Source organism: Nerophis ophidion, linkage group LG07, assembly GCF_033978795.1.
Source record: "Nerophis ophidion isolate RoL-2023_Sa linkage group LG07, RoL_Noph_v1.0, whole genome shotgun sequence".
NCBI classification, from domain to species: Eukaryota; Metazoa; Chordata; class Actinopteri; order Syngnathiformes; family Syngnathidae; genus Nerophis; species Nerophis ophidion.
In genome coordinates this window covers 72,652,548-72,665,237 of record NC_084617.1, presented here as the reverse complement: position 1 = coordinate 72,665,237, position 12,690 = coordinate 72,652,548, and the positions used below count along the sequence as shown (strand labels likewise).

General features: G+C 40.0%; 1 protein-coding gene across 3 annotated transcripts in view; it reads left to right on the top strand.

The window, feature by feature from the left end:
* sema4c (sema domain, immunoglobulin domain (Ig), transmembrane domain (TM) and short cytoplasmic domain, (semaphorin) 4C) overlaps positions 1–12,690 on the top strand; it is a 317,114-nt gene that overhangs the window by 182,092 nt on the left and 122,332 nt on the right. For 2 of the 3 annotated variants that reach the window (XR_009807600.1, XM_061907083.1), the window contains exon 3: positions 2,720–2,916. Coding sequence is in view for 1 of the 3 variants with exons in the window: in XM_061907083.1 (XP_061763067.1) it covers positions 2,793–2,916 (124 nt within the window). In the remaining 2 variants the exon portion in view is untranslated. The remainder of the gene's footprint in view (positions 1–2,719; positions 2,917–12,690) is intronic. The other variant, XR_009807601.1, reaches the window with a different exon arrangement.

Below are 12,690 nucleotides of genomic sequence, written 5' to 3'. Positions count from 1 at the left end.
AAGTAGTAAAACCCTAAAGTTGCATTTTAAGTGCGCAGGAAACCAGTGCAGGTGAGCCAGTATAGGTATGTATATATGTATATAAAGGTATGTACAATTTAGGCGTAATATGATCAAACTTTTTTGTTCTTGTCAAAAGTCTAGCAGCCGCATTTTGTACCAACTGTAATCTTTTAATGCTAGACATGGGGAGACCCGAAAATAATAGGTTACAGTAATCGAGACAAGACGTAACAAACGCATGACTAATGATCTCAGCCTCACATGTGGATAAAATTAAACAAATTTTAGCGATATTACGGAGATGAAAGAAGGCCGTTTTCGTAAAATGAGAGAGTTGGGTGGAAGATATTACCCAGATTCTTTACGGAATCGCCTTGTGTAATTGTTTGGTTGTCAAATGTTAAAGTGGTATTATTAAATAGAGGTTGGTGTCTAGCAGGACCGATAATCAGCATACTGGCAGATTCACTTTTTCGAGCTTTTATCTACTCTTAAGTAAAACGTTGAAAGCACATATTGCTCGTCCCCATGAGCAGCACTTACAGGCTTGATGCATTTTGAAAACCACAAAAAGAAACAACAGTAGAAAGTTTGTAGTTTCAAACATATTGTATTTCCTTAGCATTTTTTTTGGGATGACATTTCAAACGATACACGCTTATTGGTATGGCAGTTTCGAAGACAACTGCACCAGCACGGTGACGATCATCTCGCCACGCAATTGTTTTCACCACAACGTAGCCGCACCCCTGACACGTTCATTAGGTACAAAGCTGTTCATTTAGAGCTCACTGCGATTGGATTGTCCCTGCCTCAACATTCGCTTCCTAACATGTCGGCGTGGAAGCCATTGCCGGCACAATTAACTTTGATAACGCAGCCCCGGTTTAATATACTGCAGCTGAATTGGCTCGACAAGAGTGCGGCGATAAGCAGTTTCGCCGCTTTTTGAGTGGCAAAAGCGTTTATTATCTCTGACTTTTATTATTGCTGAGAGTAAAAGGGAGGAGGGGGGGGGGGGGGGGCACGGAACCTTCCTGCTCAACCTCGCAGTCAAAGGTTATTAAAATGTGTAGTTTGTTATTGTTAGGCAGACACACTCGCATATAGACTATCAGGATTTTGGAGGCCAGTATAGCTCGTGCCAGCAACTTGACGGTTCCAGGTTCGATCCCCGCTTCCGCCATCCTAGTCACTGCCGTTGTGTCCTTGGGCAAGACACTTTACCCAGCTGCTCCCAGTGCCACCCACACTGGTTTAAATGTAACTTGGAATTTTGGGTTTCACTATGTAAAATCGCTGTGTGTGTATATATATATATTTATATATGTATATTATATACAAATGTACATATATAATATAATATAATATATATATATATATATATATATATATATATATATATATATAAAATAACATATACATGTAAACATATATATATATATATATATACATATATACAGACACACATATATACATGTACATGTATATATACATATATACGTACATACATACATATATATACATACATACATACATACATATACATATATATAAATTTGTGTGTATATATATATGTATATATATACATATATATATATATATATATATATATATATATATATATATAAAGAAATACTTGAAAATATATACAACATTCACACTCACATTCATACACTAGGGACCATTCTTTAGTGTTGCCAATCAACCTATCCCCAGGTGCATGTCTTTGGAGGTGGGAGGAGCCTATCCCCAGGTGCATGTCTTTGGAGGTGGGAGGAAGCCGGAGTACCCGTAGGGAACCCACGCAGTCACGGGGAGAACATGCAAACTCCACACAGAAAGATCCCGAGCCCGGGATAGAACTGAGGACTACCCAGGACCTTCGTATTGTGAGGCACATGCACTAACCCCTCCTCCACCGTGCTGCCCTAGCCGCCGTCTTGTTTTATCATACATTGCTGCCTTTGCACCTGTTAATGTTTACTTTTGTTCGCACATTAAATCAACAAAAAAATCCTGACTTTGGAGCAATGTTCACGGATTCTAGTATTTGGCTCTCTATTAGATGCAATGGGGCCCTGTGATGAGGTAGTGACTTGTCCAGGGTGTACACTGCCTTCTGCCTGATTGTAGCTGAGATAGGCACCAGCGACCCCAAAGGGAATAAGCGGTAGAAAATATGGATGGATGGATGGATAGATGCAATGGTTTTTCCGTATCAGGACCATGAATTCGGTCCTAACTTGTTCAGACCTCCTCATGTGGAAGCTGCTTTTCCTTGTTGATGACTCAAGAAGGATAGAAATACAAGAACACACACACACAATCTTGTATTTCTTACCTTCTTTCGGACCACCCTTTACTTTCGTATTGTGAGGCACATGCACTAACCCCTGTACCACCGTGCTGAACAAAAGTAATTTGCTTGATTAAAAGTTGCACAAGTTTGTTTTATTTAAAACATTTGGCTGCATATTTGGGCTCATTCATGCCCAATCTGCTCAGTTTGTTGTCAGCTTTACTTGTGCAAACACACAGAATTAAACATTCAGACTGCAGCAATGAAGCCGGGTAAAACGTTTTTGGTATTCCAATATATTATTCTTCCAGAATCAGTTGGCCGTGGTTTTCTCACCATCAACCGAGACAATGAAGACCATGAACTGCTGGCTCAAACTGACAATTTGTTTTTTCCCCTCTCTCTCTCTCTCAGCAGGTGTCCAGCTCGTCCTTTCTGATCGCCTGCTTGAGCGCTCCTTCCATCGATCGCGCGACACCTCCACCGGATGGGAGTTTGCATCGGAGCCATGGGCGGGGTGGAGGTCCTGCTCCTGGTCTTCATGTTCCGATGGGAAACGTCACTGGCTCTCAACTGGAACCCGGTACCACGCAAGACCGTGCGATATCAGGGTAAGTGTGATCGTGAGACGGTATCGTACTTCAAGGCACATTTAAGAACGTCGCTGTTTATTAGGGCTGGGCGATATATCGGATGTACTCGATATATCTCGGGTTTTGTCTCTGTGCGATATAGAAAATGACTATATCGTGATATTCGAGTATATGTTCTCACGCAGTTGCTTTTATCTGCGGGCATTTCTCACTATTTGTTGTCTCTCCTTCTCACAGAGACATAAAACAAGCGCATTTTCTTACATACGTCACATACTGTTGTGCGTGCAAGGTCATACGGTAGCGGCATGGGTAACGTTAGCTGTGGTGCTAGAGGTGCGGTGCGAGTGGTAATACGAGAGAGAGAGAAGGTGCAAATATGGTAACAAATGGAGAATTGATTCCAAGAAAAACAGCAGGGGGTCCATCGTCTGGCGGTGGTTTGGCTTCAAGCGGGAAGATGTTGAACAGACAACTGTAATATTTCAAGTATGCGGCAAAAACGTTGCTACAAAAGGTAGCATGAGACAGTATCGGACTTCAAGGCACATTTCAACTTTGCTATGTATTAAGGCTGGGTGATATATGGAATACACTCGATATATTGCGGGTTTTGTCTCTGTGCGATATAGAAAATGACTATATCGTGATATTCGAGTATACGTTCTCACGCAGTTGCTTTTAGCTGCGGGCATTTCTCACTCTTTGTTGCGTCTCCTTCTCACAGAAACATAAAACAAGCGCACCTTCTTACATACGTCACATACTGTCGTGCGTGCAACGTTATACGTTAGCGGCATGGGTAACGTTAGCTGTGGTGCTAGCGGTGCGGTGCGAGTGGTAATACGAGAGAGAGAGAAGGTGCAAATATGGTAACAAATGAAGAATTGATTCCAAGAAAAACAGCAGGGGTCCATCGTCTGGCGGTGGTTTGGCTTCAAGCGGGAAGATGTTGAACAGACAACTGTAATATGAAAAGTAAGCGGCAAAAGCGTTGCTACAAAAGGTAGCATGAGACAGAATCGTACTTCAAGGCACATTTAAACTTTGCTATGTATATGGCTGGGTGATATATTGAATATACTCGATATATCGCGGGTTTTGTCTCTGTGCGATATAGAAAATGACTATATCGTGATATTCGAGTATACGTTCTCACGCAGTTGCTTTTAGCTGCGGGCATTTCTCACTCTTTGTTGTCTCTCCTTCTCACAGAGACGTAAAACAAGCGCACCTTCTTACATACGTCACATACTGACGCGAGTACAACGTCAGACTGTAGCGGCATGGGTAACGTTAGCGGTGGTGCTAGCGGTGCGGTGCGAGTGGTAATACGAGAGAGAGAGAAGGTGCAAATATGGTAACAAATGAAGAATTGATTCCAAGAAAAACATCAGGGGGTCCATCGTCTGGCGGTGGTTTGGCTTCAAGCGGGAAGATGTTGAACAGACAACCGTAATATTTCAAGTATGCGGCAAAAGCTTTGCTACAAAAAGTAGCATTACTGCTAATTTGTAGCATCATTTGAAAAGTAACCCGCTAGAGAATTAGGAGTGCTTGAAAATCCGCATGTCAACATCTCCGGCCGGTGCCACACCCACAAAATGCCGAAGCAACCATTTCCAGAGCAGCAACTCCTCATCCGCAAACAACAACAACAGCACGGGAAATGTGTCCCCTGAAAAAACGTCCGACTGGCACTCTCTAATAACTAAAGTTCCTTGGGTGATTAATGGCAACTCACCACACCGGTATGTTTTAGCACTTTCTTAGCAAGTTTACTGACAGATATAAGTAAGAACTTTACACTACTTTACATTAGAAATGGCAATAGCTGAGGATGAATGTCCCATTACAAGAAGATAAAATGTATCAACTACGGAGTCACCACGGACTACAAAGACGGATGCACGTTACTTTTCAGGATTTATTTTTCCAGACTTACGCAGATCCCAAATACACATCAACAGGTACCAGGCAAAGTTGCTTTTGTATAAGATTGAGAAAAAAATGCCAGATAATATGTCTTACCTTCTACACACCTATTTTGAAGCATAGTACAATCCATCAAGGGGTGCGGCTTCATTGCTTACCAAAGTCGTACTAAAACATTTTGATAGATTTTTGAGCACCTTGTGTAATTTTCTATATTTCCAACGAAACATATAAAATGTTGGTGTTTACTTGAATCATATCGCAGTCTACACATATCTCTTATGTGCGACTGCCATCTACTGTTTTTTTTTTTTTTTGCTTTTTGAAACTTTTATTAGTAGATTGCACAGTACAGCACATATTCCGTACAATTGACCTCTAAATGGTAAAACCCGAATAGGTTTTTCAACTTCTTTAAGTCGGAGTCCACGTTAATCAATTCCTGGTAGCACTTCAGGACCTTCGTATCGCGAGGCAGACACACCAACCCTTCTACCACCGTGCTGCCCCCGTTGAAAATGATGTATCTAAATTCATTCGTTTTGTGACAAGTCAAACAAGATCCTCCGTCGTATTGACATCGAATCATATTGCACTCGACACATATCTCTTATGTGCGACTGCCATCTACTGTTTGTTTTTGTTTTTTTGTTTTTTGAAACTTTTATTAGTAGATTGCACAGTACAGCACATATTCCGTACAATTGACCTCTAAATGGTAACACCCGAATAGGTTTTTCAACTTGTTTAAGTCGGAGTCCACGTTAATCAATTCCTGGTAGCACTTCAGGACCTTCGTATCGCGAGGCAGACGCACCAACCCCTCTACCACCGTGCTGCCCCCGAAGAAAATGATGGATCTCAATTCATTCGTTTTGTGACAAGTCAAGCAGGATCCTCCGTCATATTGACATTGAATCATATTGCAGTCTACACATATCTCTTATGTGCGACTGCCATCCACTGTTTGGTTTTTTTGGGTTTTTGAAACTTTTATTAGTAGATTGCACAGTACAGCACATGTTCCGTACAATTGACCTCTAAATGGTAACACCCCAATAGGTTTTTCAACTTGTTTAAGTTGGAGTCCGCGTTAATCAATTCCTGGTAGCACTTCAGGACCTTCATATCGCGAGGCAGACGCACCAACCCCTCTACCACCGTGCTGCCCCTGAAGAAAATGATGAATCTCAATTCATTCGTTTTGTGACAAGTCAGGCAGGATCCTCCGTCATATTGACATTGGACTATGTCGGACTCGTGCTAAGACTGACGCTGACCCTTCGGTGAAATATTTAGTCCGTCTAATCCCGGTGCTAAACTGCGTTTGCACCCGTTATCTCCGTCTTCCACGGCAGCCAGGCCCGGCTTTCTTTCTTCAACAATGCCAATTGTTGCAGGCGGGTTTAGAAATAGTGCACGTTTTTAATCCATCAAAGGGGAAGCGCCACATTCTCTTACTCAGGGATTAGGGAAATAGTTTTTTTTTTTTCTTACCTCGCTATCGTACTTTTCATCTTGTTTCTATCACTTGCTCTGCGTCCTCCCGTTTTTACCGTTTATCTTTCTCCTCCACTTTTTTTTTTGTGTCATCCTTATTGAATGACCTTAAAAATACTCCTATGACATTTTCACTGAGATATCTCAATTTCCACAGCTCTCAAGGAGAATGGCATGCATGTATTGTGAGTTTATGAAGGGGGATATTTCACAGGCTCCTTTTTCATACTGGTATCATTCCTCCACACCTGTTTACAACTATCACTGCATTAATGGAAATGGAAATGATTTATTGTCAATTCTTAACATGCACAAGACACATAAGAACTGAAAAGTACATTTTCAGCACAGTCCCACTAAGACAGTGGTTCTTAACCTGGGTTCGATCCAACTCTAGGGGTTCGGTCAGTCGACCTCAGGGATTCGATGGAGCCTCCGTCCAAACCGGACTTTTTATTTTTTATTTTATTTTATATATGTATATTAATTTTTTATTTTCTTTTTTTTGGGGGGGGGGGGGGTTATTTTTATTATTTTATATATATATATATATAATATATATATATATATATATATATATATACATACATTTTTTATTTTTTTGGAGGGTGGGGGGTTAGGTGCACTAATTATAAGTGTACCTTGTGTTTTTTATGTTGATTTAATTTAAAAATAAATAAATAAATAGGAAAAATAAGAAAAAAATTATACGGTGGTTGGGGACCACCGCGTTTATTTTTATTATTTTATATATATATATAAATTTTTTATTTTTTTATTTTTTTGGAGGGGTTGGGGGTTAGGTGCACTAATTATAAGTGTACCTTGTGTTTTTTTATGTTGATTTAATATAAAAAAAGAAATAAGAAAAATAATTCTGCGGCCCAGTGGTTGGGGACCACTGTGTTTATTTTTATTATTTAATATATATCCATCCATCCATCCATTTCCTACCGTTTATTCCCTTTCGGGGTGGCGGGTGGCGCTGGCGCCTATCTCAGCTACAATCGGGCGGAGGGCGGCGTACACCCTGGACAAGTCGCCACCTCATCACAGGGCCAACACAGATAGACAGACAACATTCACACTCACATTCACACACTAAGGCCAATTTTAGTGTTGCCAATCTTAATTATTATTTTGTATTTTTTTTGGGGGGGTGGGGGGGGTTGGTGCACTAATTATAAGTGTACCTTGTGTTTTTTATGTTGATTTAATTTAAAAATAAATAAATAAATAGGAAAAATAAAAAAACAATAATTTTGCGGCCCGGTGGTTGGGGACCACCGCGTTTATTTTTATTATTTTATATATATATATATATATATATATATATATATTTTTTTTTTTTTGGGGGGGGGGGGGTTTGGGGGGTTAGGTGCACTAATTATAAGTGTACCTTGTGTTTTTTTATGTTGATTTAATATATTATTTTAAATAAATAAATAAGAAAAATAAGAAAAAAATAATTCTGCGGCCCAGTGGTTGGGGACCACTGTGTTTATTTTTATTATTTAATATATATCCATCCATCCATCCATTTTCTACCGTTTATTCCCTTTCGGGGTGGCGGGTGGCGCTGACGCCTATCTCAGCTACAATCGGGCGGAAGGCGGCGTACACCCTGGACAAGTCGCCCACTCATCGCAGGGCCGACACAGATAGACAGACAACATTCACACTCACATTCACACACTAAGGCCAATTTTAGTGTTGCCAATCTTAATTTTTTTTGGGGGGGGTGCACTAATTATAAGTCTACCTTGTGTTTTTTATTTTGATTTAATTTAAAAAAAAAATAATAATAATAATAATTCTGCGGCCCGGTGGTTGAGGACCACGGCGTTTATTTTTATTATTTTATATATATATTAATTTTTTATTTTTTTATTTTTTGGGGGGAGGGGGGGGGTTGGTGCACTAATTATAAGTGCATCTTGTGTTTTTAATGTTGATTTAATTTTAAAAAAATAATAAGAAGAAAAATAAGAAAAAATTATTCTGCGGCCCGGTGGTTGGGGACCACTGCGTTACAGGGAGACAAGACGGGACCACCAACGGATCTGAAATTTTTACGGCGCTCCTTAAAAAAGGTGGGAGAAAAGGTGATATTGGGAAAGAGGGGAAGAGTAAAGAAAATATCAGTCAAAGGCTGGACCTGCAAGGAAAAAAACCTCATTTGCCATGCACACATAAACATGTTACATTTAATCACAACAACTCGCACAGAGGGGGGGGGGGGGTTGGAGCGGTGGTGAAGGCGTGGGGTGGGGGAGGCGTGTGTGTGTGTGCCCATTAAATTGGTTGAAACAAAAAATAAAAAATAAAAAAATAAATAACTTAGATTTATATCGTTATTTATATAACTAGAGATGTCCGATAATGGCTTTTTTTTTGCCGATATTCCGTTATTGTCCAACTCTTAATTACTGATTCCGATATCAACAAACACCGATATATACAGTCGTGGAATTAACACATTAATATGTCTAATTTTGTTGTGATGCATTAAACAATGTAACAAGGTTTTCCAAAATAAATCAACTCAAGTTATGGAAAAAAAAAATGTTTTAAAAAAATGCCATATTTATTATTGAAGTCACCAAGTGTATTTTTTATTTTTTTTAACATGCCCCAAAACAGCAGCTTGGAATTTGGGACACGCTTTCCCGTGAGAGAGCATGAGGAGGTTGAGGTGGGCGAGGTCTGGGAGGCGGGGTTTGGTAGGGGATAGCTAGGGGATGTATATTGTAGCAGAAGAGTTAGTGCTGCAAGGGTTTCTGTTGTGTTTATGTTCTGTTACGGTGTGGGTGTTCTCCCGAAATATGTTTGTCATTCTTCTTTGGTGTGGGTTCACAGTGTGGCGCATATTTGTAACAGTGTTAAAGTTGTTTAAAGTTGTTCATGTGTTTGTCATTGTTGTTTATGACAGGTTTATGACAGTGTTGCCGTTGTTTTTACGGTCGTTTTGATGGACGGAAGTAATTTTTATATTTTTAGTTATATACATGTAGATACTGTATCGGGACGGCTCCATTAAGAGTTTGAACAGAAATATGTCTTATAGGAATTAACTACACACAATGAAACATTAACAAAATGATGTGTCAAATGGTTTTTAAAGTAATACCTTTGTGACATGAAAAAAACAAGTAAGCGAGGGAAAGGAATTCTGGGAATTTGTTCTGTTGTGTTTATGTTGTGTTGCGGTGCAAATATTCTATTTGTCACTGTTGTTTAGTGTGGTCTCACTGTATGGCACAGGTTTATGACAGTGTTGGCGTTGTTTATACGGACACCCTGCGTCCGACATGTCGGTCTGGTGACTACCGTATTTCCTTGAATTGGGTTAGTGCGTCTGCCTCACAATACGCAGTTCCTGCAGTCCTGGGTTCAAATCCAGGCTCGGGATCTTTCTGTGTGGAGTTTGCATGTTCTCCCCGTGACTGCGTGGGTTCCCTCCGGGTACTCCGGCTTCCTCCCACCTCCAAAGACATGCACCTGGGGATAGGTTGATTGGCAACACTAAATTGGCCCTAGTGTGTGAATGTGAGTGTGAATGTTGTCTGTCTATCTGTGTTGGCCCTGTGATGAGATGGCGACTTGTCCAGGGTGTACCCCGCCTTCCGCCTGATTGTAGCTGAGATAGGCGCCAGCGCCCCCCGCGACCCCAAAAGGGAATATGCGGTAGTAAATGGATGGATGGATGGGTAAGACCATAATAACGTTTTTTTTTTTTTTTTAATTAAATGTGCTTTTAATGATGGTATCCTTACATCACACTCAAATTCACTAGCGCAGGCCTAAATTTACCGCATGCCTTTGGTAAACGCCGGAGTGAGAAGAGGTTTGAAATTAATTAGCGCCCCGGCGGCAATTCAAGGAAATACTGTAAATATACTCCGAGAAGGTAACCCTGGAGCGAGATTAATTTATGCACCTGGTGTTGAGGAGCCCAAAATGCATAAACAAATGACAGGGTTGGTAACCGTCTGGGGCTTCACGGTGGGAGAGGGGTTAGTGCGTCTGCCTCACAATACGCAGTTCCTGCAGTCCTGGGTTCAAATCCAGGCTCAGGGTCTTTCTGTGTGGAGTTTGCATGTTCTCCCCGTGAATTCTCCGGCTTCCTCCCACTTCCAAAGACATGCACCTGGGGATAGGTTGATTGGCAACACTAAATTGGCCCTAGTGTGTGAATGTGAGTGTGAATGTCGTCTGTCTATCTGTGTTGGCCCTGCGATGAGGTGGCGACTTGTCCAGGGTGTACCCCGCCTTCCGCCCGATTGTAGCTGAGATAAGCGCCAGCGCCCCCCGCGACCCCAAAAGGGAATAAGCGGTAAAAAATGGATGGATGGATGGGTAAGACCATAATAACGTTTTTTGTTTTGTTTTTTTTATTAAATGTGCTTTTAATGATGGTATCCTTACATCACACTCAAATTTATAAGCGCAGGCCTAAATTTACAGCATGCCTTTGGTAAACGCCGGAGTGAGAAGAGGTTTTAAATTAATTAGCGCCCCGGCGGCAATTCAAGGAAATACTGTAAGTATACTCCGAGGAGGTAACCCTGGAGCGAGATTAATTCATGCACCTGGTGTTGAGGAGCCCAAAATGCATAAACAAATGACAGGGTCTGGAATTTTATCGCGAATTATCATCATGCCGTTGACCATTATATGTGAAGGACGGTCATTGGCAAATTTACCACAAATGTTGGTAAAAAAAAAATGTAGGTCATTACGGTAAATGAAGGAGCCCTGAGGATGCCAGAAGCAAGTGATTCTTCCAGACTCTCCCTCCTCCCCACCTGGCATCCTACTTTATAACAAGTAGTTCACTGACCATCATGGTTGCTCCGTTCTTTGATTTCCAACCTCGGTTTTATATGTAACCCAAGAAACCCGAGGCACGGCGGATCCCACCACCTCGCATCCATGGAATTTGTGATATGACACTTGAGTGCAGAGAGATTCTCGGCACAAATTGATTTTACACAGGAAACAAGTAGCATTATCTTACTCATCGCCGCTCGCTTTTACATGCGCACTGACTGCGCTGAAAGTCACTTATATGGATTAGGCTCTTTTTTTTTTCCACAGTGCACAGGGATGAGTAAGAGAGCGAGATGAACATTTGAAAAGCAAAGCTGCAAAAAAAAGAGTGAGAGGGAAGAGAGTGCTGGGGGCGTTGCCAGATGGTGATGGAGTGGAAATATGATGGCAAGAAGGCATGAAAGTGTGGCGAGAAGAAGAGGAAGGTCAGTTAGACGCGGCCTTTAGAGGACAAAAAACTTAGGCTACATTGGGGTCTCCAAACTACGGCCCACGGGCCGGATGTGGTTCACCGGCGTCCAAAATCTGGCCCGAAGGAAGTCCCATGATAAAAAGAAATAATAGTTTTGTTTTGATTTTTTTTAATTATTATTTTTTTTAAATCTGTCCTTTCTAATCCATTTTCTACCGCTTGTTACTCTTGGTGTCTCCTAGCTGCTCAGGCAAGTCATGATGTCTAAAAATGCATTTTCCCATCAATAAAATGACTATATATACATATATATATATATATATAATATATATATATATATATATATATATATATATATATATGTATATGTGTATATGTGTATATATGTGTATGTGTGTATATAATGTGTATATTGTGTTTATGTATATATATACATATATATTTTTATATGTAATGTATATATATATATGTGTGTGTGTATGTATATGTTTGTCTATATCTATATATATGTATATATAGATATATGTGTATATATATGTATGTATATTTATACATATACATGTGTGTATATATATATCTATATAGCTGTATACGTATATAGATATATAGATGTATACACACATATATATACATATACATATATATATATATAAACATATATGTATGTATGTATATATATATATACATACATACATATATATATATATATATATATATATATTATATATATATATTTATTATATATATATATATATAATATATATATACACATATACATATATATATATATATATCCCAATGAGGAAAACCATTGTATCTAATAGAGAATGTCTCATTTGCACCCCCTGGTGGTGAAATCTATCAAAATTAGGGTGGTCAAAAAAAGGAGTGATTTTTCAAATTGACTCTGTTGCAAGTCTTGTGAATTCTTTGTAACTTGTTTGTGTGTGCTATGGCTATTGATTTATTTTATTTTTACCCTGGTCTCAGTCCGGATCACCTCCCTGGGAGTCCAGCCTTTAACTGAATATTGGTTTATTTCCCCCATCCATCCATCCATCCATTTTTTACCTGTTTTCCACCTTTTTAAGGGGTGCCCTGGAAGTTGCCTG